Below are 14,774 nucleotides of genomic sequence, written 5' to 3'. Positions count from 1 at the left end.
TTACCTGGTATTTCAGCTCGGAGCTGCCTGGGCACTGGGCATGACACTGTGGGACACTCTGGAATTTGCCAGTGGGAAATTTGGAGGAGAAACTCCCAGCGAGGGGGCTGGAGACCACCCTCGGCTCTGTCCTGAGCCGACAGGCGAAGCCAAGCAGGCGATGCTGCCCACAGCGCCCGCAGCCCCCTCCATGCCCCCTCGGCACGGCGGGCACCTTCCCACCACCCGCTCAGCCCTTTCCCTGTGGGATGGTGCTTGTGCAGAGGGAGGGTCCGGGGCGGCTCGCGGGCTGTGCCTGCCCGTCCAGGTGTGCGAGGGAGGAATGCCAACCCCTGAGTCACGGGCACCCCCTCCTCCCTCCCTAGCTGGGATAAAGCTTGTCCTCACCTGGGATCCAATCTCATTTATCGCGTTCCCACCTTTCCTCCCTGCCAGCCCCCCGGGAGGGAGAGGCGGCAGCTCCGGGACGGCGAGGGGAGCGAGAACAAAGTCGATATTTGACTGGAGGGTACAGAAACCAGCGGGGAGGTATGTGGGATCGCGGGCTGCCTGCCCTCCCCGACGGACTGGAAGTTGACGTTTAACCGGAAAGAGAAAAGGGACAGAAAGTAGAGAGGAGAGAGAGAAAAAAAAAAAAAAAGAAAAAGAAAGAAAAGGCCAAGGCTGGAAATCAAGTTGTAGCAGCGAAGCAGCGCGTTCCCCCTCTGCCTTCGAAAGAATTTCTTGGCTTGGTGTGTGGGTGCCTGTTATTCGGACTGCGGCAGAGGATTTGGACACTGAGTCAGACCCAGCGCTAATGAGGTTTGTGGAATTAATTCATCTGTGCTCTTTAGCGTCCAGCTTGCTTTAATTTCGCTGCGTTGATTAACCTGGGGGTGAAATAAGGCACGGGACTCCTTGCGTGAGCAGGTAGGCAGGGCACGGATGAGGGGGCTCAGCTCCCTGCCTGCTTGTTCCCCCTTTTTCCTCTGGTTTTGGCTGTTGGACGCTGTCTCGTGCCTCTCGCCCGGCTGGGAAGGGCAGCACTCGTGACCGAGCAGGGCTTTGCAAGGCTGCACGGGGCGGTTTTTGTCTCTGAAGGTATTTGGGTGGGGGGCTGTGGAGTGGAGGTGGGGGTAGCACAGTGTGGTAAGACAGAGCAGAGCCCTTTGGGGAACATTTGTTGCAGGTTTCAAAGGTTGCCCTCTCTGTCTGCCCTGCTTGCAGGGGTAAAGGCAGTTGCACCTTGGAGCTGGCACCCAGGGAAAGCTTTCACGGGTGAAACTGCGCAAGATCGGCCGAGCTGCGGGTGGCTCCGAGCTGCTGAACACATGGAAGTTGTTTTGCAGAATGGGTGGCTGCCTGCGAGCCCCAGCGAGGGGGGAGCGTGTCCCTGGAGGAAAAGGCCGTGGGGGTTCAGGGTGGGCTTTGCTGAACCTCAGGCACTGGGGTATTTGTGAGCTGGTGGGTCTGAAATGGAGAGGAAATAGGGAAATGGACAGAAGAATGTGTGCAAGGGAGCCGACAGGTGCGGGTTAGGTGGGGAGAAAGGGGGGGTGAGGAGCACCTGTGGAGGGGAGAGAGAGGAAAAGTGTCTTGTGGGGCCAAAGAAGCAGAGAAATCGCTGGGAGCAGCACGTGGGGAGGTATGGGGAGGGCAGGCAGGAGGGTCCTGGGGCTGTGCTGGTGTTTGGGCAGCCCCGCACGCAGGGTCCCGACCTTCCTGCCTGCCCCTCGGGGCTCCCCCCTGCCCAAAGCCAGGGGTCAGAGGGAGGAGGTGGTACCACAGCTATGGGCCCTTTGCTGGCACAGCGTGGTGTCAGCCACTCCCCAGCTGCCGGCAGCTCTGTGTGGGTCCCTGGACTGGGTCCCGCTGCATTTTGTCCTTCACTGGAAGATGATGGGGGCCGTGTCGGGTTTGGGGCTTGACCTGGGAGCTGGGAACCCCCTTTTTGCTGGAAACAACAAATGGTGATGCTCACATGGAGTCTCGTGTCTGCAGAGGCACACGTGGGGAAGGAGGGGAAACGGACAGGAAAGACAAACAAAATCAAAGACAAATACAACTTCGTGTTTAAGCGCTTTGCAGGTCAAGTTTTTGATAGTTTTCTGGAGGTGTGTGTTGATAATTTCCAAGTTTTGGAGCACAGCCCCTGGCAGCTCTGCGCTGCTACATGTGCCGTGGAGGGAGTAGCCTGGGTAGGGAGAGAGCGTGTGTTGTGGCCCTGATCTGTGCACCCGCAGCCCTGCCCTGGGAGGAGAACTGAGCCTGCATGTGCTGCCGTGGAGGGAGCGGGACTGGTGTCCCTGGGGGAGCACCCAGCTGCCTTTCTACTTTGCCTCCATCGTGATTACCTCTCCCTCGGGACCCCCAGCCCAGTGCTGAGGCTGGTCATGGTGACCCTCACCGCCTGCCTGCCCCAGCATGCTGCAGGCACCATGGTCCTCAGCACACATGGGCAGGCAGATGCTCCTCCAGGCGCCTCCCATCTACTGGGGTGTCAGTGCCCTACCCAGACCCGGTGCACCCCTCGGCAGGACGGGGGGATCTGCAGCCACAGAAGGGGCAATGCCCGCCAGAGGGAGGAAAGACTGCACCAGGGAGCTCGAGCATCTTCCTGACTTTCCCTCTCCCATGTCCCCAGCCTGCAGGTGTCCCCTGTGCGGCACCTGGGACCAGGCTCCCACCATGGGCTCATGGCTCATCATAACCTGCTCCTTTGTCCCTGTCCCCCATCCACCCTGGGGCAATGCCCAGCTTCGACCTTGTCCTTCCCACCAGAGCTGCTGGGGTGAGGACAGGACGGGGACAGGACAGGGTGACGAAGCTCTGTCACTCCAACCCTGTCCTCCAACTCATTGCTTCACTGGTTTCCTTGGAGCATGCCATTTTGGGGGGAGGAGGTACCCAGCCCGGGCTTCTCCAAGTTTGGGTGTTCCCGGAGTCTTTCCAGAGCAGGTTTGTCGGTTGTGCTGAGGTGCAGGCAAAGTCTGGGGGAGTGGGAGGAGACCAGGAGGAAATGCTGGAGTGGTGGTCTGGGATGGGGTAGAATGTTTGTGTGCAGGCAGGAGCTGGTCCACTTCCTTCCTTGGTCTTGCAGAACTGAACAGCTGCTTTTTTTTGTTGTTTTCATCATGAAAATCCAACCAAGTCCCTACAGCTTTTCCGAAGTGAAAGTGGCGTTTTCCCTTCCAGAGGACACTTTTGAAGTCAAGGGATGGCCGCTCGCGTGTTTTTGCACAAATATTACAGGCTGCGTTCCTGCAGCTGGCAGGGCCGAGTGGCAGCGGTGATGCTCTGGGTCACCAACGCCCTGCCCGCTGGTAACTGCCCAGCTAAATCCTTGGCAGTTGGCAGCTCACAGGGCAACAGGACATTAATATTGAGCTGAGTTTTATGGCCTTTTATCTCAGCACTTGAAAAGACATGACAGCCGTTTATGTGGCCAAGGCCCAGGGTGTGTCCGTCCATCCCTTGGTGACTCTTTCTTGACTTGTGATTAAAGGAGGATGAATTAGGTCTGTGCTTTGCGGCTACCTTGGAAGATGGGTGTGTGTGCTGAGCAGTCTGGTCCCCTGTACTCAATCTTTCCCTGGTGGCCTTTGCCGTGATGGAAGATGGGATTTGCTGTGTGCTCGGGGGATGTTTTCCCTGTGTTTTCCCTTGACGGGCTCAAAGGACTTCCCTCCCCTTTCATCTCGCCTGTAATTGGCATCTCCCCACATCTCTGTAGTGCCAGTCGCTGCAGCTGGCATGGCTTGCTGGGGCGGAGCAAAGGAAAAAGGGATTTTCCTGACTTCAAAACCTGCCTGTCTCTGTGGTGAGGGACACAGCATTTGCCAGCAAGTGGTGGCGTGAGGACTTTTGCTGAAGGAGATCACGGGCATGTCCGGGGATAACTGCCAGCCTCAGAGCCAGCCGCATGGACCCCGCAAGCCAAACCTGCGAAGAGCCTGAGCTGGGGACAGTTGGTGTTGCAGGAAACAGTGCTCAGGGGCCACAGGAGGAAAATACAGGGATTTCCTTGGTCAGCTGGTACCTCTTACCCATAAGAAAACCAGGGTATTGGCTACCAGGTCCTGAAAACCAGCAAAGCTTCCCTGGGTGTTCCCCACAGAAATGCTGCCTCGAGGTTTCCATATTTCTTATGTTTCAGCTATGGGGGATTAATTACTGTGTGATAAATCCCTCTGAGCAGAGCTGACAACATAAATGAGATACCAACATCTTGTCATGTGTTGCCTGCATACCCAGTGACCGTCATGGAGAGCGAAGTGTGAACACCAAGGGAGACGTCTCCTGGGGTCTATGTCACGTTGGTTTGAGCCCTGTGCTGCAATGAATTCTGCAAGTGCTCAGCTTCATGCATTCAGTGTATTTCCATTGGCTTTGGTGGCTGATGCAGGATACAGTGTGATCCAACACTGTTGGTAGTAGAGCGGGTGTTTCCAGGGGTTTCCCTGGGCCCCAGGTCAGGCCGTCTGGTCTGTGTGCTGGATGTCTCCCTGGGAACTCAGACATCTTCACTTCACGCAACTATTCTCATTTTCCTTCCCTGTTTTAAGTGGTTTTCACATTCTTTTCATTTTTTTCAGAATCAGGGCTTACACAACAAGAAGCTATAAAATAATCTTATTTACATCTTATATTTCACACTTGCATCTTCCAGAAAGGAGATGCTTTAAAATTATCTTTATACCAAATCTTTTGCCTTGACTGCTCTCGCTTGCCCTGCTGAGGTGCCAGAGTCAGAGCCGCCCTGGGGCACAGCAGCCGCAGAGCTTGAGCTCCAGCTTTGTCTCTTTTGTTTACCACGTCCAAATGCTGACTTCTGGATGGCACTAAGTTTTCTCAGTCACGTGTGGGTGCAGGGAGAATGGTTCACTCTCTTTAGTATTTGGCCTTTGGATCCATGTGAGGGGTCCTGCTGCCCTGGACAGGACAGAGGGGTGCTGCCGGGTGCTCAGGACCATGGACTCATTCAGCAGCTCCAATGCTCCAACTCTGGCATTTCCCAAGGCCTCACCCTCTATTTATTGTTGGTTCGACCATCCTGGAAACTCTTAGCGCCATAGGAAATAGCTGAAGGGAGGGGTCTGTTTTGCTTTGGGGAGAGATGCAGACAGTCGCTTTGTTTTCCTCCTCTCTTTTTTTCCTTCACCTGCCAGGAAAAGCAAGGTCCTGACCTGGTTGGCGCTCACACGTGCAGACGGTGCTGGGCTCCAGCCGGCAGCAGCCTGGGCTCCGGCTGCCTGCACCCACCCCGCTGCCCCGGGGACCTGTCAAGCCGAGCACCCCAGCTCCAGGGCACAGAGGTGCTGTGGTGTGGCAGCTGCCCTGCCCTGGCATTGCAGGGACTTTGACCCTTTCACAGATGCCGGAGCAGAGGATGAGCCACTCTGGGTTTTGCTTTTGTGCCCTGCCCTGCTGAGATCAGAGATTGCTTCCAGGCATCAGGTTGCCCTGGGCAGGCAGAGCTGTCCCACCCCGGCGGGGCTGGGCAGAGGCTCTGTGGGACCTGCCCCGATCATCTCCAGGACTGTTTCCATCTGTAGTGATCCATGTGTTTCAGGAGGAAGAGGATGGATGTGCTGCCCCGGGTGTGTGCCCGGCTGCTCCTCCTGTCCCTGCTCTGTGCCACCGGCCTCTGCCAAAGGAGCAAAAGTGAGTGCAGCCGTGGTAGGTCCATCTGTGCTCTCCCCTTGGTGCTGTCCCATGGGGACTGTGCGCACCCCTCCTGGGCTTTGGAAACGCCAGTCCTCATGCAGATCAGACCTGTTGTGTGCCTTTCCTCCTGTTTTCTACCTCCCCAGCATTTGGGGCCCCTCCCTTGTTACCCCACTGCTGTTCTGTAGCCAGCTTCTACTAACCACCCAGGCAAAGACTCCATCAACTCCCCCAGAAACACGATCAGCCTTTTTCATGCCCTCCCACAGCTCACTTGGTTTTTTTACATTCCTGATGCCCTGATCTCTCCCGGTAGATAACCACTGCGTGCTGTCCCGGGCAAAGAGCTGCACCGAGTGCATCCGAGTGGATAAGGACTGCTCCTTCTGCACCGACGAGGTGAGACCTTGCAGGGGATCCTGGGGCTCCGCTTCCCACCCTGCTGACAGAGAGATCCACCACCCCCAGTGAAAGCTGGAAGAGGGACCTGAGAGCAGGGTCAGCTTTCTGGCTCCAGCTTCTCTCTGTGAAGAGCTGGGCTGGATGGGAAGCGCCGAAATGGGGGGTTCCTTTGGTGTGGACAAATGGAGAGGAAGAGGAGTTCGGGGCAAACTTGTAGGAATACAGGGCTTTATCAGAAAATGCCAATGTGCCAGATCTGAAACAGCGTGTGCAAGGGATGGAGGGAGAGTTTCATCTCAGACAACCCAGTAACTCACTGGGGGTTGCGTTTCCCTGCTGCTGGGGGACATTGGCTTTTCTGTATGAGACTCATCCCCATCTCTCTGCCCCACTCCGTCTCCCCAAGGCTCGCTAATGGTCTCAGCAGAGGACCCTGCTTCCTGACAAGTGCCTTTCCCCCTTGCATGGAGGATTTGCTGTTTTCTGTGATTGTAATATTGTTCTTGCCCCCTTGGCAGAGCTTTGAAGAGTCTCGCTGTGACTTGCGGGAGAACTTGCTGCGGTATGGCTGCGGGGAGGCCAGCATCGTGTACACCAGAGGCGAGATGCGGACCCAGCAGGTGGGTGCTGGGGACACAGCCCTTGCTTGGCTGCTTCTGAGGGGTCCCACCATTCCCAGTGTCCTTCATGTCCTTCATCCTCCTCTAGAGTCTTCAGCAGGAGAAATACAAAGTCCAGACCTCTGCAGGGTGTGTTCAAAAACAATGCTCTGCCTTCACTAGTTGATGAACCTGTTGGCAACCAGCCCCCTTGTTTAGGGCTGGGGTGGCTTTTCAGGCAAAACAGATGTAAGCAAAATGTCAAGGTCTGGAGGAGGCACCCAGCTGGGCACGTGTGGCCTTGGTCCTCAATTGCACATGAGGGAAGGGAGCATGATCATCCTTGCCTTTCCCCTTCCCACGTATCCCTGCTCCTTGCTGCTATCTCGTTGCATCTGCACAGGAGATGGAGTCCATCCCATCACATCACTCTTTCTCCACAGAATTTCAGTATCAACACATCCCTGCAGAGGACCCAGGTGTCCCCCCAGGGCATGTTCATGCGTCTGCGAGCTGGGGAGGAGATGAGCTTCAACATGGATGTCTTCCAGCCCATGGAGAGTCCTGTGGATCTCTACATCCTCATGGACTTCTCCTACTCTATGTCTGATGACCTGGACAACCTCAAAAGCATGGGCCAAAAACTAGGTGAGACCAGAGCTGGGGGAAGAGGGGAACTAGATCCTGTGCTGATGAAGGCAGGCAGCTCACTCCTGCCCATGGCTGTGAGTTCTCTGTCAGCATCAGAGAAGGGGATGCAAAGGGCTGAGAGGCATCTGCTTTAATTAGAGTTTCTTATCTTTGTGCAGCTTGCGGGGGGGGATGTCTCTCTTGGCCCTTCAGGGATCATCATGTGTAGCCTCTCCTTTCAGCCCGGCGTGGGGGCTGCTGCCCTGCAGAGTTGATCTGTGTGGTGACTTTGGCATCTTGAACCTGTAGGTGTGGTTTGTGCTATTGCAGAAACTCTAGTCTTGGAAAGGGGCTACCAAAGGTGGTATAGGTTTCTATCCCAAAAAAGACAAGCCCCAAGCCCAAAGAGTTTAAAAGCTGACAGTTTGGGAGTCTTATCTAAGACCTGACCAGCAGAGAAGATACTCTAGAAAGGACTTCTTTCCCTGGAGCGGCAACCTCACAGACATCTCTTTATTCACATCTCCTCCTCTCTCCCTTCCTCTCCTCCCAGCGGAATTCCTGCAAGACCTGACCTCAAATTACACCATTGGATTTGGCAAGTTTGTGGACAAAGTCTCATCCCCTCAGACAGACATGAGACCTGAGAAGTGAGTGAGGCCAGTGGGTCCCTGGGATGGGAGCAGAGGGGAGGGCAGGTGCCTTCTGTTTCTCCATGATTTTCCTGATCTTTGCTGTTTGCAGTGCGAGAACCTCCATCCATCTCTCTCCCTTCATTGCGAGTGTCTCCACTGGCTTCCCCACCCTGTGCTCAGGGCTTGCTGTAGCACCGTGCCAATGCCAACAGTGTCCTCCTCTGCTCTCAGACCTTCCCCTCTCTGCCATGGCAGATTGCTTGTCTTGTCTTGTCTTCTCCTCCACCTCTGCCCTCCTCCCTTCGACCGCTCCCAGCCCTCCTCTCAGTGCTGATGGCTTGCCGACTCAACTTCATGAGGGACTCCTCAGCTGCCGGGTGCTCTCACGCACTTCCTCTCCTTGCACCCAGGCATCCCTTTGCTCCTGCCTCCTACAAAACCCCCTGCTCTTCCCTTCTCTCCTAGGCTGCGTGAGCCCTGGAACAATGCAGACTCCCCCTTCTCCTTCAAGAATGTCATCTGCCTGACCGACAACATCACCCGCTTCAGCGAGGAGCTCAGGAAAGAGCGCATCTCTGGCAACCTGGATGCCCCTGAGGGCGGCTTTGATGCCATCCTGCAGGCAGCCGTTTGCAAGGTGATGGTGGCCAGGGGTGCAGGACCTGTGTGGGCAGGACTCTGTTCTTAATGAGTGGATCTTCTTGATACCGGGTGATCAGCAAAAGAGCAGCATGCTGGGCAGCTGATGAGACAGCCAGGAAGCCCAGGTTATACATTCAGCTACAGCAGGTTCTTGCCCTCCCAGCCACACACTCCCAGTGCCGAGTTGTTTTTCATTCCATATTTTTCCTAGGTCTTAGATCATCTCTGTGTATCTTTGGTGTTTGATCCCCAGCACAGGCACTGCTTGCTGGGCACCCTGCATGTGCTCTTTGCTTTGTCCCTCTTCATGCCTGCTGTGGTGAAACTGCTCCCTGGAAAACAGCCTGCTTGGGCTTGACCATTTGGCTGAGGGATAAGCACAGCTCCAAACACGTCCAGAAAAGTGTGTGCTTGCCCCCTGTACATATATGTGCCTGGCACTAAGCTGCTGGGAGTCATCCTATACATTGGGGTGCAGATGGGGGAAGTGGAGATCTGCTGGCGTGGATTCCCAGGGCCATGTAGCTGGTTGCGTTTGCTGCCAAGTGGAGGTGGTGCCTTGACCCTTGGGTTTTCCAACTCCTGCCAGTGCTGGCCTGCCAACAGCTGAAAGGGCTGTGCAGTGGTTTGGGGGGCACAGAGATAAAGGTTCCTTCTCCCCCTCCCTGGCTGTAGGAGAAGATCGGCTGGAGAAAGGACAGCACTCACCTGCTTGTATTCTCCACTGAATCTGCCTTTCACTATGAAGCTGATGGTACCAACGTCCTGGCAGGGATCCTGGCAAGAAATGATGAGCAGTGTCACCTAGACATCTATGGCACCTACATGTATGACACCAAGCAGGACTATCCGTCGGTGCCCACCCTGGTGCGCCTCTTGGGCCAGCACAACATCATCCCCATCTTTGCTGTCACCAACCACTCCTACAGCTACTATGAGGTGAGGAGACCACAGCAGTGGTGCCACATGGGCTTACCTTTCCTCCAGGACCAATGTCCTCTGCCTGCAGCTTGGCTCTGAGGAGGAAGTGTTCACTCATCTCTGCTCCCCAAGTGCTAAACCAATGCCCTGACACTTTCAGAGGGTGCCACAGTGTGTTGGGGGGCTGCTCTGGGTCATGGAAAGTCTCAAGGTGTATAATTGGGTGCAGGAATTTGCAGTCCTAGAGGTCTCTCTGTGTTGGTGTCTGTTTCTTGTAAAGCAGTGGGGACACAGAGCTCAAGAGTAATTTAGGTTGGAAGGGACTTTTGGAGGTCTTTGGTCCAAGCCCTGATCAAAGCAGAGCCCATGTCTGTGCTAAAGGAGATTTCTCAAGGCCTTGGCTTAGGGGGCTTCTTTCTCTCTGCAGAAACTGCACAAGTATTTCCCCATCTCTGAGATCGGGGTGCTCCAGGAGGACTCTTCCAATATTGTGGAGCTGCTCCGCACAGCCTTTGAGGTAATGGTGCTCTCTGGAACTTCCTTCTCACTCCCAGGGAAGGCAGAGGCTGGGTACCTCCTGCCCAGAAGAGCAGGCAGATGCAGGATGCAGCCCATCTGGGTCAGGCCATGGGGTGGTCGCAGCTGTACTGCTGAAAATCAATGTTGTGATTATCTTCTGTCACCCAGCGCATCCGCTCCAAGATGGACATCAGGGCTGACTTCATCCCCAAAGCCATGAAGACAGAGTTTACCTCCTTAATGTATAAAAAGACAGAATCTGGCTCCTTCCACATCAACCGTGGGGAAGTGGTAAGTCCTTGGATGGCCCCAGAGGGAAAGCATGTGTGAGAGGCTGAGCCCTCCACTGCATCCCTCCTTCCTTCTTCCCTTGGGGTTGGTCCAGCTGAGCTGTGGTCCAGCAGAGCTGGCTCACCCCTGTGGCATCTCCCTTCCTTCCAGGGCAAGTTCGACGTGCGCCTGAAGGCACTTGAGTATGTTGGCGGGCAGCACGTCTGCAGCCTCCCTGAGAAAGACCGTCAGGGAGTTATCCACGTGAAACCCACATCCCTGAGTGACAGCCTCAAAGTCACAGCCTCTGTCATCTGTGACGCGTGTCCTTGTGAACAGGTGCGTGCTGCAGAGAGATCTCCTCCTCCTGGCCAGCCTGGGGTGGGAACGTGTGGGCTGGCATGTGTGGGTCCTGCTTGACCTTTCACTGTTGCTCAGTGGAGGCTCAGCCTGGCCAAGGAGATCTTCATCACTGCCTGTACCAAGCTGGGCATGTTGTTCCGTGGCAGAGCTTGGTCTTGTGGGCAAAATTTTGCCCCTAGTTCTGCCTTTCTGATGCCTGAAATAGTCTTGGAGGCAGCTGAGCCCATTTGGCAACGCCTCTTCTCTCTTCTCTTACAGCAACAACAGTTTAACTCGCCTAAGTGCAGCTTCCATGGGGACTTTGTTTGCGGACAGTGCATCTGCCACCAAGGCTGGTAAGGACTTTGTCCAGCTCCATACCCCTTCCAGGGTTCCTGCTGGGTCTGGGGACCCACAGTGACACACGCCTGTGCCCTGGGCATCCTGCCCAGGACCCTTCTGTCCTGTGCTCTGCTCCTGCCTCTCTCAGCACCATCTCCTTCCCACCAGGCGAGGGGACACGTGTGACTGCTCCCCAGCGTCGTCCCCCAACAATGAAGCCTGCATCCGCCCCGGGGATGTGGAGCCGTGCTCGGGCCGGGGCGAGTGCCTGTGTGGGAAGTGCCAGTGCTACTCCGAGGAGCTGACACAGCGCTTCGATGGGGCGTTCTGCCAGTACGACATCCTGCAGTGCCCGCGCACCTCCGGCTTCCTCTGCAATGGTGAGAGCAGCCCGGCCAGCCCCAGCATCCCCCAGCTATGGGACGTGCAGTGCTCTGCTCTGTCCTGGTGGCACGGACAGGGTGTCCCTGGGCTGGTGGCACTGGCATGGGGGGTTGAATGACCAGCAATTGGCTGTGGGGACTCTGTGCTTGCAAGCGTGCAGGGAGGATGCCATGGAGTCTGTTTGCAGTCCCTTTGCACCCCAAAGGAAGCAGGAGAGCCACAGACAGTGCCAGGGGAGTGGCACAGCACTGGGCCCTGGGTAATTCCTCTTTTTGCGTCACAGATCGCGGTCGCTGCTCCAAGGGCGCGTGTGTGTGCGAGAGCGGCTGGGAGGGTCCGGGCTGCGAATGTCCCACGAGCAATGACACCTGCATCGACAGCCAAGGGGTAGGTCCTGCCCTGCCTGCGTGAGGGACGACCAGACCAGGCAGGGCTGTAGCAATTGTCCCTGATTCCCGAAGCTCAGGGCCACTGGGAGCTGGCACTTTGCTGACTCCCAGCGCTGCTGCGTGTCTACGGTTGCCCTCAGATGCCGATTGTCATCTCTTCCCTCCCAGGGCATTTGCAATAACCATGGGAGATGCGAATGCGGCAGATGCATCTGTGACAAGGCTTCGTTGTACACCAGCTCCACCTGCGAAATCAGCTACTCCCTGGTGAGGCTCAGCCTGGGGTCCCTCTGGGTTTATCACTTCTCCCTCCCACGCAGAGCCTCCAGGGAAAGAAAGCAAAGCAGAGATAAAGACACATCTTGGTCAGGAGCAAAATCCTGAGCAGGGGTTAATCTTGCCAGTCCTGCCTTCAGTGGCCAGGAAGGGTCTGGTATGGGAGCTGCTTTGTAGCTGTGGGCTTTCTTTGACCTCCAGTTCACCAGCAGCAACTGTCTGTGTTTTATCTGCACGCTGGTGAAGGGCAGAGGTTTGAGGCTCGGCTCCTGATTTGTTCTGATTTGCCTCAAGACTGGAAAAAAACTTTTCATGGTCTGGTGGCTCAGTTTCCCCATTGACAAACATGGGCTAATCCCACAGTGGGAGTGGAGAAAGCTGTCTTGGTTGTATTTTGGAAAGGCCACCTAAAACCCCTGGAGAAAGTCTAATCGCTACCCAAATGCAGGCTGTTGGTATAAGAGATTTTGGAGCTGGCTGTGGTGGGCTCCCGGGCTTATAAATCCCTCATTAGCTGCTTGTTCTCTGTGATTCCTCTTTTTGACCTTGCCCTGGCACCGGGGTGAGGACACAGTGTTGCCCCTCCAGCTCTGCTTTTCGGAGGCGATGTCCTCCCTTGCTCCCCGTGGGCTGTCTGTTGACCATCCCACCTTGCCTCTCTGCCCAGGGCTTCCAGGCTGTGTGCGAGAGCATCCGGGACTGCGTTCAGTGCCAGGCCTGGGGAACGGGCAACACAAAAGGGAACTGCAGCACCTGCCACCTCCAGATCCAGATGGTGGAAGAGCTGAAGAAAGGTACCAGGAGAAGCGGAGCTGGGTGTAGACACGTGTGGTGTGTCTCCTGTGGGCCCTGTCCCATGTGTGTGTGCATGTGGGGCTGCTCCCCAAGCTTTTCCTGGTCCTGATGACTTTGCAACCATGTCCCCTCTCTCTGCAGAGGAGGCCAGCGAGTACTGCTCATTCCAGGACGAGGAGGACGATTGCACATACCACTACACCCTGGAGGGAGACCCCACTGTCCTCCCCAACACCACCGTCCATGTGCAGAAGAAAAAAGGTGAGCAGGGACCTGGCAGGAGGGGATGTCCAGCCTGGAGTCTGGATCAGCAGTGACCTGCTTCACAGCACCTCTGATCCCCGCTTTGTCCCTTTGCTGTGCCCCTGGGCAGGGTCAGCTGCAGGCAGTACCTCCCTGCCCACCTTCCTGCGTGACAGGGGTGGGTGACATTGGCTGTCACATGAACTGCAAGGAGTGGAGTGTAGCATCCTCACAGACCAGCGCCTTTAGAGATCAGTGCCTTTTTACTGCTGGCACAGGCAGAGATTGGTGCAAGGTGCTGAACAGCCTCTTGGGGTGGCTGGATGTGAGCAGAGAGGTGGGCTGGTTCTCCCTGAGCAGCACTTTTTGAGCATCAAGAGACAAGTTCCCAAGCTTAACTAGGCTGCTCCATCCCTCGGAGCTGTGGTCCAGCCTATCCCCTCTGTCCCTGCCTCCCCACTCCCTCCCTGCACACCCCACGCAGGAGGCTGATGCCCAGGAGTGACATTGCTGTCACTTGCAGAGTGCCCACCGGGGAGCTTCCTCTGGCTCATCCCGCTGCTCATCTTCCTCATCCTGCTCCTGGGGCTGTTGCTGCTGCTCTGCTGGAAGTTCTGCGCCTGCTGCAAGGTGAGTGCCTTGGCCGGCTGCCCCAACCTGGGGAGAAGACCAGATAAAGGCCAAAAACATGACGAATTTCCAGAATCCATCCAGCCTTCAGTACGGCCAGATGGGCGGGGGCTGGGTCCCAGTGATATCCAGCACCTCTGCTGTTGCTGCCATGAGTGGCTGTGGGATTTCCCCCAGTGAAGGGACATATGGCTAAAATCAGCTTCCAGAGCCCCATCCATCCTTTGTCCACCCATCCCTGTTGATCTGAATCCTCCCAGCTGGAGACGTGGAAGTTTTTGCCTTTGGCTGCAAAGTGATTGTGTCTTTGGCCATTTGTTTTCTAGGCTTGTCTGGCCCTGCTTCCCTGCTGTGCACGAGGTACCAGCCCTTCGAACTGGGGGGGAGAGGGACCTGTGGGGTTCTCTGCCTCCCTGGGTTGGGAGGGGGCATGGTGGGATAAGCATCCCTCCTCTTCCTCCTTCTCTATGAGCTGGGGAGGTGGATTGGGGAAAAGCTCCTAGCAGAGAGCCTGAGCCAAAGAGCCCTTGAGCTGCTGCTCCTCTGCTCCTCCCTGCCCCACACCCTTGTGTGCTCTACTGGGAATCCCGCTGCTGGCTCTCCCCTGCCCAGTGCCCCTTGTAGTGCCTAGCTGGTGTGATGTGCTGTCCCCACTCATGGACACCCCTTGCCATCTCCCCCCTACTCCACTCCTGACATCCCAACACCCTTAGTGTGGTGGAAGCCCTAACGATTCCCCAGAACAAAGTCTCTGGTGTTGGAAAGTTGTTGGCTGGTGTTGTCCCAGTCTGCCCAGACTCTGACCCTGTCCCTGGCTCTGCAGGTCGCACTGTTGGCTTCAAGGAGGACCACTACATGCTTCGCCACAGCCTCATGTCCTCTGACCACCTGGACACCCCCATGGTCCGCAGCGGGTCCCTCAAGGGCCGGGACACAGTCCGCTGGAAGATCAACAACAATGTTCACAAGCAGGGCTTCACCTCCCTCGCTGCCACCAACCCCAAAGATCTCAGTGAGTGCCACGTCTGGGGAACAGGGCATAGAGGAGATGCTGCGTGTGCCAGAAAGGACACAAACCCTTGGTGGTAGCATCCATCTCCAGCAGCCAT

At 56.2% G+C, this 14,774-nt stretch overlaps 1 protein-coding gene across 2 annotated transcripts in view; it reads left to right on the top strand.

Moving 5' to 3' along the window:
- The first annotated feature begins 330 nt into the window (after window positions 1–330).
- ITGB4 (integrin subunit beta 4) overlaps window positions 331–14,774 on the top strand; it is a 30,541-nt gene continuing 16,097 nt past the window's right edge. The window contains exons 1-20 of one of the 2 annotated variants that reach the window (XM_074889082.1): window positions 331–801; window positions 5,552–5,643; window positions 5,963–6,045; window positions 6,567–6,668; window positions 7,091–7,295; window positions 7,831–7,927; window positions 8,378–8,549; window positions 9,230–9,493; window positions 9,903–9,992; window positions 10,163–10,285; window positions 10,436–10,603; window positions 10,886–10,962; window positions 11,117–11,328; window positions 11,616–11,719; window positions 11,890–11,988; window positions 12,665–12,791; window positions 12,934–13,053; window positions 13,559–13,665; window positions 13,992–14,025; window positions 14,489–14,677. In XM_074889082.1, coding sequence (XP_074745183.1) covers window positions 797–801; window positions 5,552–5,643; window positions 5,963–6,045; window positions 6,567–6,668; window positions 7,091–7,295; window positions 7,831–7,927; window positions 8,378–8,549; window positions 9,230–9,493; window positions 9,903–9,992; window positions 10,163–10,285; window positions 10,436–10,603; window positions 10,886–10,962; window positions 11,117–11,328; window positions 11,616–11,719; window positions 11,890–11,988; window positions 12,665–12,791; window positions 12,934–13,053; window positions 13,559–13,665; window positions 13,992–14,025; window positions 14,489–14,677 — 2,470 coding nt within the window. In that variant the 5' untranslated portion in view covers window positions 331–796. Of the gene's footprint in view, window positions 802–5,540; window positions 5,644–5,962; window positions 6,046–6,566; window positions 6,669–7,090; window positions 7,296–7,830; window positions 7,928–8,377; window positions 8,550–9,229; window positions 9,494–9,902; window positions 9,993–10,162; window positions 10,286–10,435; window positions 10,604–10,885; window positions 10,963–11,116; window positions 11,329–11,615; window positions 11,720–11,889; window positions 11,989–12,664; window positions 12,792–12,933; window positions 13,054–13,558; window positions 13,666–13,991; window positions 14,026–14,488; window positions 14,678–14,774 lie in introns of those variants that run through there. The other variant, XM_074889081.1, reaches the window with a different exon arrangement.

Source organism: Strix uralensis, chromosome 19 (assembly GCF_047716275.1).
Source record: "Strix uralensis isolate ZFMK-TIS-50842 chromosome 19, bStrUra1, whole genome shotgun sequence".
Lineage (NCBI taxonomy): Eukaryota > Metazoa > Chordata > Aves > Strigiformes > Strigidae > Strix > Strix uralensis.
Note: the sequence above shows the minus strand (reverse complement) of the source record. Positions and strands in the feature narration are given on the sequence as shown.